This window comes from Vidua chalybeata, chromosome 12, assembly GCF_026979565.1.
Source record: "Vidua chalybeata isolate OUT-0048 chromosome 12, bVidCha1 merged haplotype, whole genome shotgun sequence".
Lineage (NCBI taxonomy): Eukaryota > Metazoa > Chordata > Aves > Passeriformes > Viduidae > Vidua > Vidua chalybeata.
Window position 1 is genome coordinate 19,164,726 of NC_071541.1, and position 22,767 is coordinate 19,187,492.

General features: G+C 50.1%; 2 protein-coding genes across 5 annotated transcripts; one reads left to right on the top strand and one right to left on the bottom strand.

The window, feature by feature from the left end:
• Positions 1-6,692: 6,692 nt before the first annotated feature.
• On the top strand, positions 6,693-16,336 carry TSEN2 (tRNA splicing endonuclease subunit 2). Of its 4 annotated transcripts, none has more exons than XM_053953885.1 (12): positions 6,693-6,756; positions 7,979-8,168; positions 8,900-8,981; positions 9,660-9,696; positions 11,399-11,903; positions 12,000-12,077; positions 12,546-12,596; positions 13,225-13,363; positions 14,386-14,422; positions 15,041-15,152; positions 15,515-15,604; positions 16,035-16,336. In XM_053953885.1, exons 2-12 carry the CDS (start codon positions 7,995-7,997, stop codon positions 16,092-16,094), a joined length of 1,365 nt encoding a protein of 454 aa, XP_053809860.1. In that variant the 5' UTR covers positions 6,693-6,756; positions 7,979-7,994; the 3' UTR covers positions 16,095-16,336. The 4 variants fall into 4 exon arrangements, with proteins under 4 accessions (XP_053809860.1, XP_053809859.1, XP_053809861.1 ...); XM_053953884.1 differs by lacking the exon at positions 6,693-6,756 and adding an exon at positions 6,923-7,540; XM_053953886.1 differs by lacking the exon at positions 6,693-6,756 and adding an exon at positions 6,923-7,530.
• A 330-nt stretch (positions 16,337-16,666) lies between these two features.
• On the bottom strand, positions 16,667-22,725 carry MKRN2OS (MKRN2 opposite strand). The gene is made up of 4 exons (XM_053953888.1): positions 22,529-22,725; positions 21,039-21,088; positions 20,341-20,503; positions 16,667-17,354 (listed from the first exon to the last, which is right to left on the bottom strand). The coding sequence occupies exons 1-4, from the start codon at positions 22,723-22,725 to the stop codon at positions 17,108-17,110; spliced, it is 657 nt and encodes a 218-aa protein (XP_053809863.1). The 3' UTR covers positions 16,667-17,107.
• Positions 22,726-22,767: the final 42 nt, after the last annotated feature.

Below are 22,767 nucleotides of genomic sequence, written 5' to 3' on the forward strand. Positions count from 1 at the left end.
GCCCTGGAATTCAGAAGGTGCAGGGGGAGGTGAGGAGCAGAACACAGGAAGGGCAGGGACCAAGGAGCCAAGGAGCTGCACAAAGAAGTGCAAATGAGACAACCAAGCCATCAGGAGCTGCTCCCTGGGTTTATGACAGCAATTGTTTGCCTTTGTGTGCTCATAAAGGCATTTCAAATAAACAGAACATTTCCTAGTATAGGCCATGGCACTGTTTTCTTCCTGGTAAAAGTTTCAAGAATACCAGAGGAATATTAAGATGCTGACACGTGAAACTCAACAAAAGAAGCAACAAGCCTTTTCCTGTTATTAAACAAACGGAAAGCAAATATTCCAGATTGGCATATATTCCATAAGAGGATGTTCTGGGTCTGGCTGGCTTGGGGTGGTTTTTTGTGTTTAAAAACATATATACCTTTGGCAACAAGTTGGTTTATTTATTCCAGTTCTTAGAATGTGATGATTTAGGGGTTTTCCTCGATTTGTTTGTTATTTTGTCCTTCTGTCAGCTGTGACATGTGAACCTAGAGAGCATTTGGGATGAGCTCTGAGACACATTTCAGGTAAAATCTGAGTTCCACAGGATTGTTCCTGTGCAGAGAAATCTTAAATTTCTCTTTTGAGAATTTCTCACATTCCTGGAGCAGGCACAGTCCAAATTACATGGAGTGACACCAGATTTTGGTTTTGTTATATAATAAAATAGCCTATTCTGCTTCCTTAGCATTGTAAATGAGGTAAAAGTTTTGGAGCCTAACTCAGTTTTAGATGTTACACTCACAGCTATGGGAATTATAAATCACTAGAGCCTCATTTGCATGTGGTCCTGGAAGCTGCCTTAAAATGGGCTGGCACACAGCATTCCCTGAAATTCTAAAATATTAAATATTCTATCCCTTACATTTAGCAAACTGAAAATGCCTAGGAAACCAGAAGAAAAACAGAAAAAAAAAATTAAAAGGAGAAAAAAAATAAGAAATCTGCTGGGTTATTCCTAGAAGGGAATCCAGTAATCTTAAATAAGGCCTTCTTTTCAGCTCCTTGGAATTCCCTTGTATCTGAATGAAATCACTGCTCTCTGACCTCTTATTAATTTTCGTCATTTGTTTTTGCAAATGACAAAAACAAGCAGTGAAAAACCCCTTCAATAAATGAGCACCAAGGCCCAAAGGCTGCTACCCAGAGTTTGTCTAAAACTGGGAGCATGAAAAAGTCCATGTGCTCACTCAGTGCACAAAACTCTGCCTTCCAGCATCCATTAGATAGCCAGGAAAAGTAGGTAAATATTGGGCATCAATATTTGAAGAGAAATGTAATGAGCAAAGGACTTATTTGACAATTAAGCAGGTGTTTCTAAAATTCTGAGCCACTGCTTTAGGGCCCTGTGCTCACCTGAATGCAAAAAAGGGCCATGCAGAAAAAAAAAAAAAAACAAAGCCTGGAAGTCAAACAAAAAAGATTCAAAAAACCCACTAAAAATCTGGAAAGCTTTTTCTATTTGTTCCTACAAGTTAATACAAAGCACATCATAATTTGAAAAACATTAGAAAGAGCCAGAGAGGCAATAATCAATATCTGAAAAGTCTGCCAGCCCTTATAGGACTGGTTTGAGTGTCTAAGATGTGCAATTTAAAGGTGTTTTTTGAGTGTTTTGTGCCTTTTTAGGTGCAGGCCCAGGTGCACCCTTGACTAATATGAAAATCTATCTCCTGTTTGCATCTGGCAGTGGAGCAGAACAAGGGCTGAGTGGAGCCCTCAATGAAAATTGCTGAAACATGGACACCTAGTGGAGACACTCATCTCTTACTGTGCTCTTTCCAACTGGAATGCACACCAAAAAATGAACTTTTGCTGCTCATCTTACTGGAACCTGGAGTCTTGTGCCCAGCCCAGTGCTGAGCCACACGAGGTGAAGGTGAGGGAGTCAGGATTTGGCCAAACAGAAGCTTTGCCTCATTGAACAGCTCACCCAGGGGACTGATGGAGCAGAAAAACTAATGAGCCACGCAGAAACAAATGGTTCTTCAGCAAAAGGTAAATAAATCTGGCACTGGAGCTCCAGGGCTGGGTGAAAATCAGGGGTTTAAGTGCCCTTAATTCCCCCTGGAATGGCCAGCTCAGAGCTTTTGCAGTTGTTTCCAGGGGGAGAAGGGAAGCAGTGGCTTTGGGGAGACTGGGTGCAGAGAAAATGAGTGTTCACATCATTTTCAGTTAATGCTCACATCATTTTCTAATGCACCTGGAACAAAAACTGAGAGCAGGGAGTGACTGGGATGCCCTCAGAGAGATGGGATGGGATGGGATGGGATGGGATGGGATGGGATGGGATAGGATGGATAGGATGGGATCAATGGGATGGGAATGGGATGGGAACTGCAGGAATTCCACATCCAAGTGTGTTTAATCTCCAAGAACACACAATCACTGTCCATGTCTGAAGTAAATACACCCATGCCATACTCATCTCTAAAATCCTCTTTTCTCATGCTGTTCCCTTCACTGCTATCCACCTCGGGATTGCTGCTATTATGGGATTCCTCACTGGGTTGATGCTTGACCAATATTTGACTTCTCTTTTTTTGTCTCCTGTGAAAACCATCTGAAACTAGGCAGAAACTAACCTTGATTTATTTCTTTAATAAACAAAATTAAGATGCTGCATGTTAATAAAAATGAAAAGTATTCCCTAGTTGTTTTTTTTTTTAAGTTTCCAAAAACAGTCCCATATCTCTGTCAAAGTTAATGTAACCAGAATTTCCATGGGAATTTCTGTCAGTCTGGGGAAACTGGAACTGGCTAATGTAAATAACTACAGCCCATCCTCCCACTGCTGTCCGCATCACCTTGTGAGAAAGAAAATTCAGAAAGGAGAGTGTCATCATGGGGGTTTTGTGGGTTACAACTCGGATGGGATAACAAAATTTTACAGGAACATTCTGTCAAAGCCAGACAGAAATTATTACAATGACAAATCATGACTTGAGTTTCATGGGACTCCCTTTTCTTTTTTGGCATAGATTCCAAAATTACCTAAAGACACTGTAAGAACAGATCATTCTTTTATGATTTTATGAGTAGCTTTCTACATGGGCAAATAGTTTTACAGGCTAATATTTCTGTTTCTTTTAATAAGCTTAAGCATGTAAAATATGTATCTAAGGAGTACCTGGCCTGTATGTTTTGGCTGAGGTTGGACTGAGAATTAACTCCCAACTGCCTCTAAAACCCCCAAACACTCAAAAAACCATCTTGGGTAACAAAACCGCCCTGCACCTTCCTGCACATGGCAGCCCCATTTTATTGGGGTAGAAACTTCATAGCACAGCAAGTCGTTAATATTAGCTGTTAAATATTAGTTCATATAATATAAAATGAGCTCCTATTTTATAAATGGAATATTTCTTCCAAATGATTCCAGATGGGCTTCACAATGAAACAGTGCTTGTGGAAGGACACAAACCACAGGCAGGCTGAGAGCACAGAGTTGCAAATGTTGTATAGATTTTAGAGGAAATCACCACGTGTGTGGTCACAGGAGGAGTTCAATGAGCCAGGCAGGGAGATCATGTTCTGCCACTGGAACTGGTTTTCAGCTCTATTCCTCCACCAGGGCCTGAGAAATCCTGTGACAGCACAGAGCAGGAGCATCCTCCCCCTGGAAGGACACTGGGAGCTCAGAGGGGTTCCTGTGGACACACTGCATCTGACATGGATGCCCTATCACATCCATGTTTATATCCATATAGCCTGGAATTTCTGGGGCTGGCAGTGCACACAATGGGGCATTGAGAGTCGGGCAGCAAAGGCAGCGGTGCCAGGGCTGAAGGGTTCCAGCCGCGGTGATGCAGGGAGGAGTCCTATCAGCCTTGTCAGGAAGCTGACATTGCCTTGGACCTTAATTTCATACTGCAATCAATCAGCTGAGTATCAAGAAACAGTAAGCGATTGAATGCTCTGCGTTAGAGCACTGAAGCAGCCGGAGGCAGCCCGGGATTCTGTGTTCCGTGCTGCCGCTCCCAGCCCAGGGACAGATCCCGGCGGGGATGGCTGGGCGGGAGCTGCAGCCCCGGTGGGCAGCGGGGAGCTCCGTTCTCTGCCGCACTGCGGGCACGGCAGGAGCGCTCCGGGCAGGGAAAATCAACCCTGGAAACTCCCAGCGAAGGCATCTCCAGTGCTTTTAGCGCAGCCCTGTGTCTCGAGGCAGGATTAGCTTTATTTGTACTGTTCCTGAAAGATATTTGTTTAACCTGCTCTGGGAAGTCCTGGTGATGGACACGGTACAACCTCAGTGCTGTCCTCACTCACGGGTACAACATTATTTTGTTCCTCCCGTATTCCAGTGGTCCTGCAGGACAATACAGGTCTGTTCTGTGCACTTTACCATTTCTAGACTGGGTGATTTCAGCCTTGTCCCTCTCCCTGTGGCTCCTGACAGCGCTGTGACATCTGTGACTCCCTGGGATGCACCGCGACCTCGAGGGCTGCAGGTCAGAGCCTGTCATTGGGGTGCTGCCTCATCATAAACAGGGAGCCTGCAGACATTTGTGAGAGTGTCTGTACAATTATTGATAGAAGAAATTGATAGATAAAAGAAACGTGGTGTGACTCATCCTCAGCTTGTCCTTCAGACAGCAAGTTCTGGCTGCAGCATGATCTGGGCTTATCAGGAGAGGGAGCAGATAACGGGTTGAAGAAACAGGAGTGTGTCTGGGTTAATTGAGGGTCTGGCTGTGGGCTCCCTCCAAGGCTGCACGCTGATATGAAATGTGAGTGGCCTGTAGCTCCTCGTGTTTTGTCTGCTCCTCCCTGCAGGGAAGGTCTCATAGTAAATGTGTCTGCACAAAGAGAAAACCCAGATATAGCTAGCAGAGATAAACCCCGCTTTCATTCAAGTGAGACTTGGTTTGACCAATTTAGAAGGAATTTTGAATCAAAGTGACATCTTTGATGCTGGGTCACTTTCATTTTGGTGCCTGGAATATTTTAATTTGTGTATTTTAATGGCAGAGCTCTGAGAATGAACCTGAAGTTACCAGAGCGTCTCTGTATTTTGGAGTGCATCAGGCCCCTCTCAGGTTTGGCTTCAACATTTTTTATGCAAATCAACATCAAAACAAATTAAAAGTCCTGAGCCAGTGTATCAAGTGAACCTCTGTAGGCAATAACTGTAAGGACACACAAGCTGAGTATTCTCATGTTTTGTGCAATAATTCCTGTCTGGCCTTGTAATCACTATTGCCTGCCCTTTGGCTCACCATAAAAAACAGGAATGGGAGATAAAATGCCTCCTAAGAAAGATGTATTATTACAGCTTTTCATCAGGGAATTCCCTGATCACTGTTGGGAACCACAATTCTCTGCTGAGAGCCCGTGTCCCTGGAGCCAAATTGTCTCGATCCTCATGGTGTGACAGTGGCACCTCCCAGGGTAACCTCAAAACAGGAGCGGGTGTGTCGTGGGTGAGGGTGTGACCGTGGGTTTGATAAGCAGGGCTCAAGCTGTAGAAAAAGAGATGCCGGTGCCTGAATAGTGAAAATGCTTTGTATTTTATTCAGGTACTTTTGTTTTATAGCTGCACAAGCCCGTCCTGCCGAGCTGGCTCTGAGCTGCGGCATCAGCCTCACCTGGCGGGACAGCGGTGCCTTGTCCCGGGTGGCCACCGAGCCACGGGCTTCGCTCCGGAGCCAAATGAGCGGAACATTGTCCCTGCGTCCTCACGCCGCCCATACATCATCTCCCGTGTGCCGCCTGCCCCTGCCCGCTCTCATCGCTCGCTCCAAAGGCCGCTCTCACCTGGTCACGCTAAAGCCGCCGGTGCCGCGTGATTCGTCCCCGGGAGGGCCATCCCCGGCGGGGACATCAGCGCGGCCCGGCGGGGACAGCCCGCAGCGGAGCCGGGAGCACATTCCCTGTCCTTCCCTGCCGGGAGCATCCCTCGCTCGGCACCGGCAGCCGGGGCCGGGACAGCGCGCCCACCTCTGCCAGGGCGGGACACCCGAGCGAGACCGGGCCCGCACGGCGGGGCTGGAGCGGGACCGAAACCTCCCCTGGACCAGGCATGGCGCGGTACCGGGGTGAAGCAGGACCAGAACCCCCCGGCAGGGACCGGATCTCCTTCTAGGCTAGGACGAAGCGGGACCGAACCTCCAGGCGAGGATGGAGCGGAACGGGGATGGAGAGGGACGGGGGTTAGACCGAGACCGGGGATGGAGCGGGACCGGGAATAGAACGGGGCCGGTGGGCGGGGATAGAGATGGAGCGGGACCGCGGACGGAGCGGAGCCGAGAATGGAGAGGGGCGGGACCCCCGGGTGGGCTGGGGCGGGACCAGACATGGAGCAGGACCGGGAATGGAGCAGGGCGGGGGTGGAACGGGACCGGGACCGGGAGTGGGACCGGGAATGGGGCGGGGCGGGGCCGCGAGCGGGGCGGGGCCGGGAGCGGGGCGGGGCCGGGAACGGGGCGGGGCCGGGAACGGGGCGGGGCCGGGAGCGGGGCGGGGCCGGGAGCGGGGCGGGGCTGGGAGCGGGGCGGGGCCGGGAGCGGGGCGGGGCCGCGAGCGGGGCGGGGCCGGGAACGGGGCGGGGCCGGGAGCGGGGCGGGGCTGGGAGCGGGGCGGGGCCGGGAGCGGGGCGGGGCGGGGCCGGGAACGGGGCGGGGGCCGGGAGCGGGGCGGGGGCGGGAGCGGGGCGGGGCTGGGGCGGGGCCGTTCCCTCGCGGGTCAGTGCGCAGGCGCGGCGGCGGCGCGGCGGTGACGGTGCGTGTCGTGCGCGGGTGGCGGGAACGGCCCGGCTCGGTCTGCCCGAACCCGCCGGGACACCCCGGGACCGGACACTGCCCCCTAATCCCACCGGGACACCCCGGGACTGAACACTGCCCCCCGAACCCACCGGGACACCCCGGGACCGGACACTGCCCCCGAACCCACCGGGACACCCCGGGACTGAACACTGCCCCCGGAACCCACCGGGACACCCCGGGACCGGACACTGCCCCCTAAACCCACCGGGACACCCCGGGACTGAACACTGCCCCCTAAACCCACCGGGACACCCCGGGACCGGACACTGCCCCCTAAACCCACCGGACACCCCGCGACCGGGTGCAGGTCTTGCAGCCGGGCCCGGCCGTGAGGGGATCCCGGCGCAGCCCTGAGGGGATCCCGGGGTAGCTCTGAGGGGATCCCGGGGTAGCTCTGAGGGGATCCCGGCGCAGCCCTGAGGGGATCCCGGCGCAGCTCTGAGGGGATCCCGGCGCAGCTCTGAGGGGATCCCGGCGCAGCCCTGAGGGGATCCCGGGACAGCCCTGAGGGGATCCCGGGGCAGTCGTGAGGGGATCCCAGGGCAGCCCTGAGGGGATCCCGGGGCATTCGTGAGGGGATCCCAGGGCAGCCCTGAGGGGATCGCTGCCCGCCGTCCCTCGGCAGAGCAGATCCCGGTTTAAGGCGGAGAGTGCTGCCAGGCCGCGGCTCTCCTGCAGAATGCCAGAGCCTCGGAGTGTCCGAGCTGGAAGGGAGCCGCAGGATGAGCCGGTGAGCCCCGGTGAGCCCCGGTGAGCCCCGGTCCCGCACACACAGCCCAGCAGTGCCACCCCGCTCTGAGAGCGCCGCCCGAGCGCTCCTGCAGCTCACGCTGTTCGGAACGGCTCATATTTAGGCACTTGTATGGTTCCTGCTTTTGTGCTCATTCCTCTGCTTTATTCCTGAATGGATTTTACTCCTTTATTGCTGGAGTTTCCTTCAGGAGCTCTGGGCTGAGGAGCATCCCTGTCTGCTGTGCAGGGGATTCCCCAGGACCAGATCAGAGATGTCCAGCACGTCCCTGCCAATGTTTGTTTGGTGTAAGAGCTGCAGAATTAAACCTGTGTTACCCTGCAGGATCCACGGAGAATTTGCTGCTGTGGGAGGGGTCTTGCTGGAATACAAAAAAATGATTGAACCTTAATTCCCGAATGTTAAATCTTTTCTTTCCACTTCTTAGGAGGATAAAGTAAGACATGGCAGAAGCAGTTTTTCACCCCCCAAGAAGGAAAAGAAGAGTTTTTGAGTCCTACGAGGCTCCCTTTCCTGTGGATGTAGGGGGAAAGGATTTCAGACTCTGCCAGGCTGAGATCATTAACAACAACGTGATTGTGAGGAACCCCGAGGATATTGAACAGCTCTACAACAAGGTGCTGCACCCTGTTTGCACAGTATTTGTAGTGTTTTAAATGCAGGTAAAACATAATACTGGTTCAAATCTGCTGCCTTTTTCTTTCTTGCCCCTTCAGACTCCTGTGATTTTCCGTATTTCCCTTCTCTCCTGAAATCAGTACAAAAAAATACATTCTGTATCAAATGTGAAAAGTCTTTCTTATCCAAGCAAATAAATTTTGGAATGAAGTGACACCGTGAGCTAAGAAACAGCTGCAAAGCCTTCATGTTTATGTCTCCTTTCAATATTTCATGCAACTTTTCAAAGCATTTTCTTGTTTTTAAAGCTCGGGGGTTGAAATATTAATGTTTTATAAATGCTTGTATAATTAATTTAACTTCAGAGTGATTTATTCCTGTGCATTCACTTTTTTTTTGTGTCTGAGTACCATTTCAGCAGCATTCTATTGCAGTGGTATCTCTTTGGTTTCAGGTGTTGTTTTCAAACATTTGTTAAATATTTGGCTGACAAATATTTAGAATTCAGGGAGAAGACCCAACACTCTCCACGATAAATGGGATTTAAACACTTGGTTAAATCAGGTGTTTAATACTGAACCAGCAGATAAACAAGCTTTAGACAGGACTGAAATGCTGCAGGAGTTCAGCTGTTGGTTCCAGCTGGTCTCACCATTCCACATTTTATTAGTGGGAAAGAAGTTAATTTTTGTGCCATGAGATAATTTGGGGTTTTTGCTGTCCTTTGCAGGGCTATTTTGGAAAAGGGATCCTTTCCAGGAGCCGGCCAGTGTTCAGCATTTCAGATCCTCTGCTGGTGGCCAAGTGGAGAGGTATGGGGGCTGTTTGACCTCAGCAATGCTCTGGTAGCTCTTCTCACCTTCCCTCACCCACTGAAGGTATATTTTTATAAATTACATGCAGAAGAATAATTTGGATTGGATCAGGTGAAGGATATCTGTCTCTCCCCATCTCTCGTGCCTTGGAGAAATCCAAGAGTTGAAATCCATGTGGATAATTCCCAAACCTTCACTGAATTGTTGCTTGGGAAGACTGAAGCAAAGGGATCATCCTGGGGCTTTCTTTTCTCCTTATTTTCCTTGGGTTTAATCTGCAGATTTTGGTATTCCTGAAATGGTGAGGGAAGGATTGGTGAAGTTTTCAGTCTGCTTGGAGCCAGTCACACCCAGTCTGCTCTTGGCTGTTTATGTAAAAACTCATTTTTTACTCACCTCTCCCATGACAGTGGCATCCCAGTGGCCATCACTGGATATTATCCTGTCCCTCCATAATTGTCTGGAGAAAAAAAACGTATTTAGTTCTTCTCTGTGCAGGTGGTTACATTTGTACCTTCCCTGGTTCTGCTGTGTCCCTGCTTGAAAAGTGGGACCAAAATGGCTTTGAGGACTGAAAATGGGGACAATTCCTAGGCTGCAGATCACCCCAGTGACCAAAATCACACAAAACCATCTTTCTATTGATGAAACAATGCATGATTTTTCTTTACACAGGTGTTAACACAAACATGCCCATAATTACATCTCAAAAGTAAGTAAATCTGCTTTTTTCTTGGTGTTTTTAGGAAACAGATTGTTCTGGTTTATATTTCTCATACTGGGTTTCAGGTTGTTGGCTGTATGAATTAAGACAGTGACTTGCTTCTATTTCTTTTCTCATTATTTCGTTTATAAATCACTTTAGAAGAAGTAGAAATAGGGTAGGGGGTGCTACTCAGGGTGGTTTTTCATGTAAGCTTGTAGGTGTTGATTGCTGAATAGAAGCCACGGCTGAATGCATGCACAGAATGGGTAATTAATTAGTAACAATTACAAGCACAATAAGCATTCTTCAGGTGAGGAGCAGGAAAAGAAGTTTCTGGGGCAGGCTATTTAAAATATCTCTTCCATTTCCATGTTGGGTCTTTATGGTGTAGCTGAAGCAGCTCTTGAACTTTTACAATACTTTGATATTTTACCATTTTTTGAGTCTCAGTTAATATTGGTAGTTTGTACACTTAGCAAAACAGTGTTAGACCACGTTTGGGTTTTTTTCTGCTTAAATAGTGTATAAACTATTTAATGCGTGCAGGTGAGTTACTCAGGTGGTTTTAATCTTATGATAACTAAAAAAATACACTTAAATTTGAAAATCATCCTCTCAATTGCAATGTGCAGCTGTCAGTTTTAGGTAAGAAAAACAGTAGCCATATTATTACTAATGCTACTCCAGTTACTGCTGCTTGCAGATGCTGAGCATCAATAAAAGTGTGATTTTATTGGTGCACAAAATGCTTTGCCTCAGTAGAGACCTGCAAGTGCAAATTAAATGGTAATTAAATAATAGGACAGAGAGGAGTGTCCTTTATATAACAAAGAGCACAGCCCTGAATTATCCAGCTTTATCAGGAGCCTGCAGGGGGACTTGTATTTGTGTTGACACATGGAATTTGCATTTAATGTCTTTGTTACCTGGGCTGAAATTGCTGCCTGAGGATTTTGTTCAGGGAAATAAAAAAAGCTGTACAAGATTTTCACCTTCACAGAGTCATGTTGCAACTGACTTAATGTTATTTTAATAACATTAAATGTTATTAATGTTATTAATAATAAATTAATGTTATTTTCCAATAACAAAAGGCACTAAATCTCTGTCATGACTGAAAACTATTAGAAATAGTAGCTGAAAGTTGTAAATGTCTCAGTGATGGGATTATTGTCATTCCTCAGGGATATTAGCTGAGGGGTTTGGTTCAAAAAGGTGGTTTCTGCTGGAGAATTCCCACTGGTGTTTCTGCTGTGCCATTGCTGTTTCCAAGGCAGTTCGAGCAGTTTTGCTGCTCCTGCTCTCAGTCCTTGGCTGTGTAAAAGCTGAAGTGGGAGGGCTCTTGTTCCATGTTTTAATCCTGCAATTCCAACTCCAAATCTGGGAGGAATTCAGGCTTAAGGCTTTCATGGGAGAAGGGACTTTCTGCCTGATGAAGCTGCTGCTCCTTGAACCTGCCCAGCAGCTTGGCAGGGCTCAGCAATGCTGTTTGCTGCTAGGAAAATTGAAAAGGCCAAACAAAGGCACAGGAGGCAGCAGAATCCTGGTGTTCCTGAAGCTCCCTAAGAAACCAGAGCCCCACTGCATCGATCACATTTGTGCCCAGCAGCTGCTGGGGGTGTTTGTGAACTGTGCTGAACCTTCCGGGGTTTAAAGTGTTAATGAAAGGATGCGGTCCCTGGAATTCCTCATTTCTTGTGTTCCCCAGGTACCAGCGCCGTGTGCAGTGGGCTCGAAGTGTCCTGCAGGAGCAGGGCCTCGACAGCTGCTCCGTCACCAACATCCTGGAGAGTTACACCAAACCCCTGGGGCTGCCCTTCCGCAGAGGGGCTGGGGCTGAGCAAACCGGCGACAGCTGCAGCACAGCGGGCCCAGACCCGGGAAATGCAGAACTGTGCAGGAAATCTGCTGGCAGGGAGGGAGCCCAAAGCCCTGAGGGTCACAACGGGCACCCCGAGGAGGGAGGAGATGCAGCCCTGGATCCTGGGAGTGGCTCCAGGGACCAGGAACAGGGGGATCCCAGGGAAATGGCTGAAGGGTCCTGCCACAGGGACCCTCCTGTGCTCTGTGGCTGCGAGGGGAAGCAGAGCCCTGAGCAGAGGGCTTGGGAGGGGATGGGCTCCAGGGAATGTGCTCCAGAATATGTGCTGGTGCAAGAGGAGGAAGAAGGCAGCTCCTGTCCTGAAGATGGCTCCACTCATGCACAAGAGAATGTAAGAAAAAAGATCTAATCGTTTAGAAAAAGCTATTTTCATAATTCAGTATTTTTTCCAGTTCAACATTTTAATAATAGTCAATTTTTCTTGTAGCTTGTGAAGAAGGAAGTATTAGTATGCAGAAAAAACCCTTTTAGGATTTTTGAGTACTTACAACTCAGCTTGGAAGAGGTATGTGTCAAGCACAGTGCAAGTTAGTTTCCTTTTCATCTGAAAAAGTAAACCTTAATCTATGTTACACTGTCATTCAAAATATGTTTCTAAAATACAGGGTGCTGTGTCTCCTAACTACCTGGATTGTCTTAGTCATTAAACTTAGCTTTAATATGCTGTGACAATTACATGAGATGGTTAAAAAATAGGGTGCAATCCTGTTTGCTTTAGGTGAGTAATCCCACTGACCCAGAGACCAGTGACAGGACTTAAATATAGAAATACCAGGAATACAACATTTCTATGAATCCTGTTTCAATTCTGCTGCTTCTAATTGTATTTATGTGTCACTTTTAACACCATGCCTTCAGCAGGGATGACACTGTAGAAAATTAAGTAATGAAGCCTTTGTTCTTGCAAGGCTTTGTGTATAAACTACAGGAGGAATGTAACTATCAGTTAAACTGACTCTGTTTGTTTTTTCAGGCTTTTTTCTTGGTGTATGCTCTGGGATGTTTAAGTATTTATTATGGTGAGGTAAGATATTGGATTAATTTTGGATTATTGGGGATGCTTTTTCTCTGGATATGGTTTGGTCTGAATCTTCACCTGTATGGCAGTGATCTGTGCTGTTAATTCTGGAGGAGGAAATACCAAACACAGGAATTGGGAAGATTTTCTTACAAGCAATGGTATTTCTGTTTAGGAAATACAGGTCTGAAAGCTTTAGGTTTAGACAAGACAAATATAATTAAGCACTGTCTGTCTGCAGAGAAAGGATTTTTGTTGTAACTTTGGCAGGAAATACAGGAGAAATAATATGGTAAATAATCACACCTGAGATGGAAAAATTCCTTGGAGTTTTAAACATTAATTCTACCAAGCTATTATTGATGTAATGCCATAATAATTCAAACCTGTGCTTTTAGTTGAAGATTTATCAGCCTTTCCTTTATCAGGGGTGTTATGGGACTGATTGTGAGCTGCCTAAAAGACCCACTAAGTGGAGCAGCAGGTTCCTGCCTTGAATTGAGGGATTCTGTTTTACTGTCTGTGGTTCCTGCTCTGTGCAGCAGCCTGTGGCATTTGTTTGGTATTTGTGGTGCTGTGCAGCAGAGCATGGCTGGTTCATCTCAGTGCACTGACATTGCTGTGGGGTTTGCAGGAGCCCCTGAGCATCGTGAAGCTGTGGGAAGTGTTCAGTGAGGTGAAGCCTGATTTCAAAACCACCTACATGGCCTACCACTACTTCAGGGGCAAGGGCTGGGTGCCCAAGGTGGGGCTGAAGTATGGCACGGATCTCTGTGAGTACCTCCCCAAAAATGGGATCATTTCCTGCTCACCCCTCCTCCAGGCAAGGCAGAACTCCAGAGAAGAATTCAGTGAGGAGCTGCAGGACTTTGCCTTTGCCAACCTTTGCTCCTTGCAGTTGGCAAAGGACATTTGGGGTTAGCAGTGAAGTTGGGATGTGAGTGGGAAGGAATATCCCATAGCCAGGAGGTGAAGAGACAGCTCAGAAGGTCTGGTTTGCTTCATGAGGTTCATAATTCCTACAGGATTGCACTGAAATTCCCTTCCCAACTTTCTCTGGCCTCTCCTAAACACACCTCCTGTAGTTTTAACATGACAGTCTCCAGAATAACGGGTTGGAATCCAGATCCCAATCCACATTAAAGTTCATGCACCTCATTCATCCCATTTAAGGAAAGCTGGACTTCTGCTGAACTCACTGCTAGGATTGTTTATTTGTGTGGGCTTTTGGGGGAGCTACAGAATGGACTTGGCTTTTTTGTATTATTGGTTGGGGGTTTACTATTACAGAAGAAATTAGTGGTGTCCTTGCTAAGGAACTCAAGAACTCCATTTAGCTCGTGTCAACATGAGCAGTGCAGTAATGCCTGTTATTACAGGAGAATTGCATTAAAGTCAGGTGTTTTGGGTGTGTGCCACCCAGCAGGTGTTTTAATGCTGCTGAAGTGGTGACACAGTTTGGGGGTGTGCTGAGCAAGTCCTTTAGGTCAGTGTGGCTCTGGCTGAATTCATCATCCCTGCCAAAAAATTCCATCCTCAACTTTTTCCTCTAACAATTGCTAATTCCTCTGGTTCTTCTGCCTTACTTTGACCTGCCACTGCCCTGCCCTGAGACACTCTGCTGCTCTTCCCTCTCTCCACTTGCTGGGACAACCTAATTCTGAGCAGAATTGAGAAGAGATGAAGTTTTGTCTCGTGTAATTAAAATTTACAGAACATTTGACAATGTTGATGGGCCCTGGTATTAAACCCATTGAAACTCTGATCTGACTGAGGTGTTTCTCTTTCATTTCAGTGCTGTATCGAAAAGGGCCCCCGTTCTACCATGCCAGGTTTGACACTCCTGTTTCTGGCTCATTTCTTTAAGTTAAATTTCACTCACACCAATTTAGCATCTTCACTGGTTCAGCACATATTCATCACTCCAAATAGGTTGTGTTCACACCGAGAATGTGAAAATCCTTCCAGCAAAGGAGCTAAACGACACCATGTCTTTGTATATAAATAACAGGCATTAAAAATCACAAGCTGCAGTAGATTTAGTATTCATATGATGGTGGACTCAGGAAAATAATTGAATTTTGTAATACTGACTTAGAAAACTACATGGTCTGGGTAATTTATGTAATTGGGAGAACTTTTAAGGGATGATAATTGTCTTTATTTGTTGGCTAGTCAGGTTGAACTCCTAGATAATAAATTGGTTATAAATGTCAGCTTGGCATTAACAGAGAGAATGCTACAAACATCAGAAGGGTGGGGAGGGAAGGCACCATTGGGCACATCCACAAGTTCAGTATTTCTCCTCTTTTCATTAGAGAAAAAGACTCAATTTCACAGCCTGCAAGCTGGCAGATGTTTAATGCCAGTTTTTAGCCCCTAGTTCTTGAGTTGTCTTCAGAAAATGCCAATTTCCTTTCTGTGACTTGTCTGCCTGCTGTGTTTTCCAGTTACTCTGTCATTGCTGAGTTGGTGGATGATAATTTTGAAGGTTCCCTTCGCAGACCCCTCAGCTGGATGTCCCTGTCTGGGCTGAACAGAACAACTGCAAATGCTTCTAAGGTACAAGTTCTGGGGTAAAACCAGCTTTGGGATGATAAAGTCTGGCTCCAAAGGGCAGGGACTTGGAGTGAGGCTGGAAGAGAGAAGTTTCCTTTGTCAATGTCCAGGTCAGTCCTGGAAGAATTATTGTTAAATAATAATTATGAAAGTTCTGCCACTTGTAGGAATCTTGAAAGTTGTGTGAGAAACAGCAAGACCCAAGGGACCCTTGTTTCCTGATTATCACTTTTGTTTTTAAAGCCCTTTCCATCTCCCAGGATTTTGTTTTGAGCAGTGAGACTGAAATTTCTGAGATTTTCTGTGTGAGCTTCACGGTGCTTCCATAATGCACTGAAATTCCTGTGTTTCCTGGCTGCCCGCAGGAGCTCATGCTGTGCTACTTGATCAGACCTTCTGACATGACTGCAGAGGAGATGTCAACCCCAGAGTGCATGAAGAGAATCAAGGTTCAGGTGAGTGGTTCCTGCTTTTTTACAGCTCCTTGGGAGAACTGTGCCGCCTTCTTCAGCTTGATTTGGGTTTTGTACATGTGGCTGCAATAAAATGAAATTCCTTTGTGCCCCAAGTCATGCAAAGTGCAGTGCAGGATCTCTGTAAACTTAACATCTCCTGTCTGAATGGGAATGTTGCTGATACCGTGCATGTAAGCATTTAGGGATTCCTAAAAAACCTGTGGAGATGGTAGGGCTGAGGTAAGGTCAGAAATAAAAGGGGAGAAGTGTGTGAGAGTTCAGCTCTCTTCAGGAGCAAACAGAGTCATCTACTAAAATAGCTCAGTGGCCACATAATGCACAGCAGTTTTACAGACCTAGTCCCCATCCTTCACTGATTTTCTGTAGCTTTTGGGGGTTTTTCCTTAATAATTGCTGTGTTTTATTTCAGGAGCTGATCGTGTCTCGTTGGGTGTCCTCCCGTGAGCGCAGTGAGCAGGATGAATTTTAACTGACTGCACAAGGAAACCTCACTTTTTAAAAACAACTTCTTGTTCTTTTTTACCTGATCTTGTGATGAACTGTTGGCCTAGAACATTTTCTACCACCGTACTCACTCGGTGCGTATAAATGCTGTTTAAAATGAGATGTATCATGTTTACTGGAGAGAATGTTTTACTGAAAAATGTAAGTGAACAGATGAAAACCTGTGTCCCAACTCAAAATATAAAAGATTAAAAGGTGCATGTTTGAGTGGTGCCTACACTGCTGTCATTAGGAACAGTATTTCTGATATTATGGCAGCACAAACCTGACTTCACAGTCGTGGTGAATTCAGATTTGGATTTGGAGAGAGGTTTGGTTGTCGTAGTTGGGACTCTGGAACTTATTTTTACAATCACAGCTCAGAATTGAGGAACTCTTTCCAGAATTTAAATTTATTCTGGGGCCTGGGCACCTTTCCCCATCTGGATGAGAAGTGTTTCTTCCCTTGGGATTTGCAGCTTCACATTCAGATATCTGAATTCCACCTCGGCTTCTTTCCTTTACCCTGCAGTTCAGAGTGGAAAAAGAAATCTGACGGGCAAAGAGACTGGATTTATTGGCTGGTACATTTATTAGTAATTAAAGGAAAGGAAATTAACAGTCAGACAGGCATGGGATTTAGCAGCACACAAAAGCACGTTCCCTTTTTTTCACTCATCAGTAAACAAATGTGACAGGAAAAGGCCATTTTGGTTTGCTACAGCTGAAGTTCATTTGTAAAGCCCTGAATTCCACAGCAGTTCTGATTTCTGGTGTGAAGTGTCTTTGCAGAACAGATCAACACAGTGAATGTTAAATCACAAAACATTTTTCCACAGGAATAGTTCCCATGGAAATTCTCTGTAGTGTGTACATTGTGTGTGTGTAACTTCATTGAAACGCACAAGCTCAGTATCGTGATCCTCCCTGAGGTGCAGGGTGAAGTTAAGGGTGTTTTGAACCCCCTGAGGGGGAGCCCCAACCCTTCCTTTCCCACTGCTACTCCAGCAGGCTGTGGTTTCCAGGCGGGCTGTCGTGCTCCTGCTCAGCCAAGGGCACGATGTAGACATCTCTGTGGGCCAGCTGCTGCTGCAGGGCGAGGTAGCGGGAGGCCTCCGTGGTGCGGGGCAGCAGGAAGCGCTCGGTGAACTCGGCTTTGCTCAGCGCCGCCCGGCCCCGGCCCTGCCGCACGCGGTTGACAAAGGCCAGGGCGAAGGTGTAGCAGTTGTGCTGCTGCTCCTCGTACCTGGGAAACACCCCTGAGCAGGCACTGCCACTCACCCAAACACCCCTGAGCAGGCACTGCCACTCACCCAAACACCCCTGAGCAGGCACTGCCACTCACCCAACAAACACCCCTGAGCAGGCACTGCCACTCACCCAAACACCCCTGAGCAGGCACTGCCACTCACCCAAACACCCCTGAGCAGGCACTGCCACTCACCCAACAAACACCCCTGAGCAGGCACTGCCACTCACCCAAACACCCCTGAGCAGGCACTGCCACTCACCCAAACACCCCTGAGCAGGCACTGCCACTCACCCAACAAACACCCCTGAGCAGGGCACTGCCACTCACCCAAACACCCCTGAGCAGGCACTGCCACTCACCCAACAAACACCCCTGAGCAGGGCACTGCCACTCACCCAAACACCCCTGAGCAGGGCACTGCCACTCACCCAAACACCCCTGAGCAGGCACTGCCACTCACCCAACAAACACCCCTGAGCAGGGCACTGCCACTCACCCAACAAACACCCCTGAGCAGGGCACTGCCACTCACCCAACAAACACCCCTGAGCAGGCACTGCCACTCACCCAAACACCCCTGAGCAGGCACTGCCACTCACCCAACAAACACCCCTGAGCAGGCACTGCCACTCACCCAACAAACACCCCTGAGCAGGCACTGCCACTCACCCAACAAACACCCCTGAGCAGGCACTGCCACTCACCCAACAAACACCCCTGAGCAGGCACTGCCACTCACCCAAACACCCCTGAGCAGGGCACTGCCACTCACCCAAACACCCCTGAGCAGGCACTGCCACTCACCCAAACACCCCTGAGCAGGGCACTGCCACTCACCCAAACACCCCTGAGCAGGCACTGCCACTCACCCAACAAACACCCCTGAGCAGGCACTGCCACTCACCCAAACACCCCTGAGCAGGCACTGCCACTCACCCAAACACCCCTGAGCAGGCACTGCCACTCACCCAACAAACACCCCTGAGCAGGCACTGCCACTCACCCAACAAACACCCCTGAGCAGGCACTGCCACTCACCCAACAAACACCCCTGAGCAGGGCACTGCCACTCACCCAAACACCCCTGAGCAGGCACTGCCACTCACCCAACAAACACCCCTGAGCAGGCACTGCCACTCACCCAAACACCCCTGAGCAGGCACTGCCACTCACCCAACAAACACCCCTGAGCAGGCACTGCCACTCACCCAACAAACACCCCTGAGCAGGGCACTGCCACTCACCCAAACACCCCTGAGCAGGCACTGCCACTCACCCAACAAACACCCCTGAGCAGGCACTGCCACTCACCCAACAAACACCCCTGAGCAGGGCACTGCCACTCACCCAACAAACACCCCTGAGCAGGCACTGCCACTCACCCAACAAACACCCCTGAGCAGGCACTGCCACTCACCCAAACACCCCTGAGCAGGCACTGCCACTCACCCAAACACCCCTGAGCAGGCACTGCCACTCACCCAACAAACACCCCTGAGCAGGCACTGCCACTCACCCAAACACCCCTGAGCAGGCACTGCCACTCACCCAAACACCCCTGAGCAGGCACTGCCACTCACCCAAACACCCCTGAGCAGGCACTGCCACTCACCCAAACACCCCTGAGCAGGCACTGCCACTCACCCAACAAACACCCCTGAGCAGGCACTGCCACTCACCCAACAAACACCCCTGAGCAGGCACTGCCACTCACCCAACAAACACCCCTGAGCAGGGCACCCCACCCATCACTGCCCCTGGGGAGTCTTTACTCCAGGAATCCTCTCCAGTTACTCCCTCTCCCTCCCAGAGGTTCAATTTACTCCTCACCAGCCTGAACTCTGAGTGTAAAACTGAGAGGGCTGCAGGACCTGACAAAAAGGAGTTCTTGTTTTTTATACTTCTTTGGCTTTTACCTTGTTAACCTTTGCTCTTCCAGCTATTGTTAGCAGCTCTTTCCTGCAGCCCCAGAGTTAATTGTGTGCTCCCACGGGTGAGTGGGAGCTCATTTCAAATCCTTCTATTAGTGATTCCTCTACTACCCTTCTAGTGAAAAGCTATCAGGAAAACCAGATTAGGCTTGGCCTGAACCCAGAGGAGTCACAGGATCAGTTTAGTGCAGTCCCTGTCCACTGAGAAAATAAGCAGAGGATTTAATGAAAAGAGTTGTTTTCAGTTCAGTGGTCACTGGTGTGGCTGTGTCAGGAGGTGGAAACCAGAGAAAAGCCAGGAGAAGGGATGCACACATCTCTGACCTGCCAGTGATTGTTGGATGTCAAGGCAGCTTTAATATTACTGGGAACTGTAAAAGTGACACAAGTTCTGTTGGTTTTACCAGCTCTGTAAACATCGAAAAATTCAGTTCTAAATCAAATTTTCCATCTCCTTTAGGGGGGTAATGTTTCATCCCTGAAATTTTTTTGTCAGCACATAGAGAATTGCTAAAAAATGCTTTTGATTTGATGTTTTTTTTTTTTTTTTTTTATGGTTGCATTCATTCAGTGGCACCCAGGCAGGCTCTGTGTTACAGCTGCTCTCACTGAGGGACAGTCCCAGGAGTGCTGCTTTCCTGGAGAGCTGGAAATCAGCCTGCTTGCCATTCCTCACCACTTACATCAAAAACAACAGCGGGGCAAGAATCCCATCACTGTGCTCAGCCTTTAAATGCAAATACACCTAAAACTGCTAAAACCTAGAAAAATAATTATGTCATTTTGCCTGGACTTTTGTATTCAGCAGCATGCAGGTCATGTTTCATTGAACTGGGGCTTTAATGCAAAATTCCCTAAAGCCACCTCTTGCTTTAGAGCTTTTGTGTTCCAGCAGCTGAGTTTTACTTAAAATTCAGGACATTCTGTCCAGCCAGGCCAGGCTGAGGGTGACCCAGGCTGGGCTGCCAGGAATGTGTGTCCTGAAGGACACCAGGCTCTGAATGACCCCAAACCTCATCCCAAACACAGCCCAGCTGTTACCCACGCACCTGTGAGGGAGCCAGGCCTCTTCCAAGGAGAATTCCTCCAGGAGGTTGTCCCACTGCTGCAGGAGCTCCCACATGTCTGGCTGCACCAGGGGGATGCTGATGCACTGCTCCCAGCCACTGCCAGCCCTGTGCACGCCCTCCTGGTCATAGTTGTACACCACACCTGCAAACACAGCAGTGGGCTGCTGGGCACCACACACACAGCCCTTCCGGGGGTTTTCCTGAGCCAACATCCCATCAGCAGAGCAGGAAATGCAGTCCTGCCTTCCAGCAAAAACCTGGTCTCATTCTCGCAGTGTGGTTTGAAAAAAGGTTTGGCTCTTTTAATAATCAGAGCAACTGAAGGACAACCAGTTGTTCATATTTAACCCCCAGAGGAGACTGGCTTCGTATGAAATATACATCGGAAATGATGTTTTGCACGGTGGACCTACTCTAGGTAGAACCCAATAGGATTTTTAATGTGCCCTTTAACGATGTTTTTTAATTAGGGGTGTGTTTAGAATTAGCAAAACCGGCGTTAAACTCAATTAAACTGTAATTCCTTAAAAGCAAGCCTAGCCTTTCGTTCCAGGGGTGGAAGGCAGCCGTTGTATTCCATTCTAAGCCTGTTTAATCCATTCAGGGGAATGGGTTTGCTCCGGAGCCCTGCTGCAAGGCGAGATCATTCCCAGGGGTGTGTGCGGGGCAGGGCTCACCCCGGGAGTCGGTGATGCCCACGTGCAGGTCGCCGTGCCCGTCGTAGCCGCTGCGGGAGGAGAGGGGCGCTGCTGAGAGCGGCGGCGGCCCGGGAGCGGCCCGGGAGCGGCCCCGGGAGCGGCCCGGGAGCGGCCCCGGGAGCGGCCCCGGGAGCGGCCCCGGGAGCGGCCCGGCAGCGGCCCGGGAGCGGCCCCGGGAGCGGCCCCGGGAGCGGCCCGGCAGCGGCCCGGCAGCGGCCCGGGAGCGGCCCCGGGAGCGGCCCCGGGAGCGGCCCCGGGAGCGGCCCGGCAGCGGCCCGGCAGCGGCCCGGGAGCGGCCCCGGGAGCGGCCCCGGGAGCGGCCCCGGGAGCGGCCCGGCAGCGGCCCGGCAGCGGCCCGGGAGCGGCCCCGGGAGCGGCCCCGGGAGCGGCCCCGGGAGCGGCCCGGCAGCGGCCCGGGAGCGGCCCGGGAGCGGCCCCGGGAGCGGCCCCGGGAGCGGCCCCGGGAGCGGCCCGGGAGCCCGGCCCGGGAGCCCGGCCCGGCCCTACTGGCACGGCCAGGGGTGGCTGCCCGCCTTCCCAGAGCGGCCGGGAGCCCTGCCCTGCCCCGTCCCCTTTCATTTCCCTCCTCCTTCCTCTTGTCTTTCCATTCCCTTTCCTTCCCTTCCCCGGCCCTTTTCCCTCCCCATTCCCTCTCAATGCCCGCCCCTTTCCCATGCCTTTTCCCTCTCATTCCTCATTTCCCTCCCATTTCTCCGCCCATTCCCAGTCCCCTCCCCTTTCCCGTCCCCATCTCCTCCCCTTTCCCCTCCCATTCTCCATTTCCCTCTCAGTGCCCGCCCCATTCACATTTCCGTGTCCCTGCCCATTCCCGTTCCCATTCACCATTCCCATTACCATTCCCCATTCCCATGCCCGTTCCCATTCCCATTCACCATTCCCGTTCCCATTCCCCATTCCCATTCCCATGCCCGTTCCCATTCACCATTCCCGTTCCCATTCCCCATTCCCATGCCCATTCCCGTTCCCATTCACCATTCCCATGCCCATTCCCATTCCCCATTCCCATGCCCATTCCCATTCCCGTTCCCATTCCCGTTCCCATTCACCATTCCCATGCCCATTCCCGTTCCCATTCACCATTCCCATGCCCATTCCCATTCCCGTTCCCATTCCCGTTCCCATTCACCATTCCCATGCCCATTCCCGTGCCCATTCACCATTCCCATGCCCATTCCCGTTCCCATTCCCGTTCCCATTCCCATTCACCATTCCCATGCCCATTCCCGTTCCCATTCCCGTTCCCATTCACCATTCCCATGCCCATTCCCGTTCCCATTCCCGTTCCCATTCACCATTCCCATGCCCATTCCCGTTCCCATTCACCATTCCCATGCCCATTCCCGTGCCCATTCACCATTCCCATGCCCATTCCCGTGCCCATTCACTATTCCCATGCCCATTCCCATTCCCGTTCCCGTCCCGCTCCCGCAGCGCCCCCTGGCGGTTACTGCAGGAAGGTGCCGCGGCTGGGCCTGATGAGGAAGGCGCGGGGCTGCCCGTGGCCGTGCCGGAAGGGGCAGGGCAGGCGGACAGGCGCGTTGGCCAGCCCGGCGCCGCGCAGGTCCCCGCCGCACGCGGGGCAGCGCGGGGGCGCGCGCCGGCAGTACAGGAGCGCGCGGCAGTGGCGCACGCGCAGCACCGCCATGGCCCGGCGCGCCCGCGAAAACCGTCCGGCCGGGAAACGCGG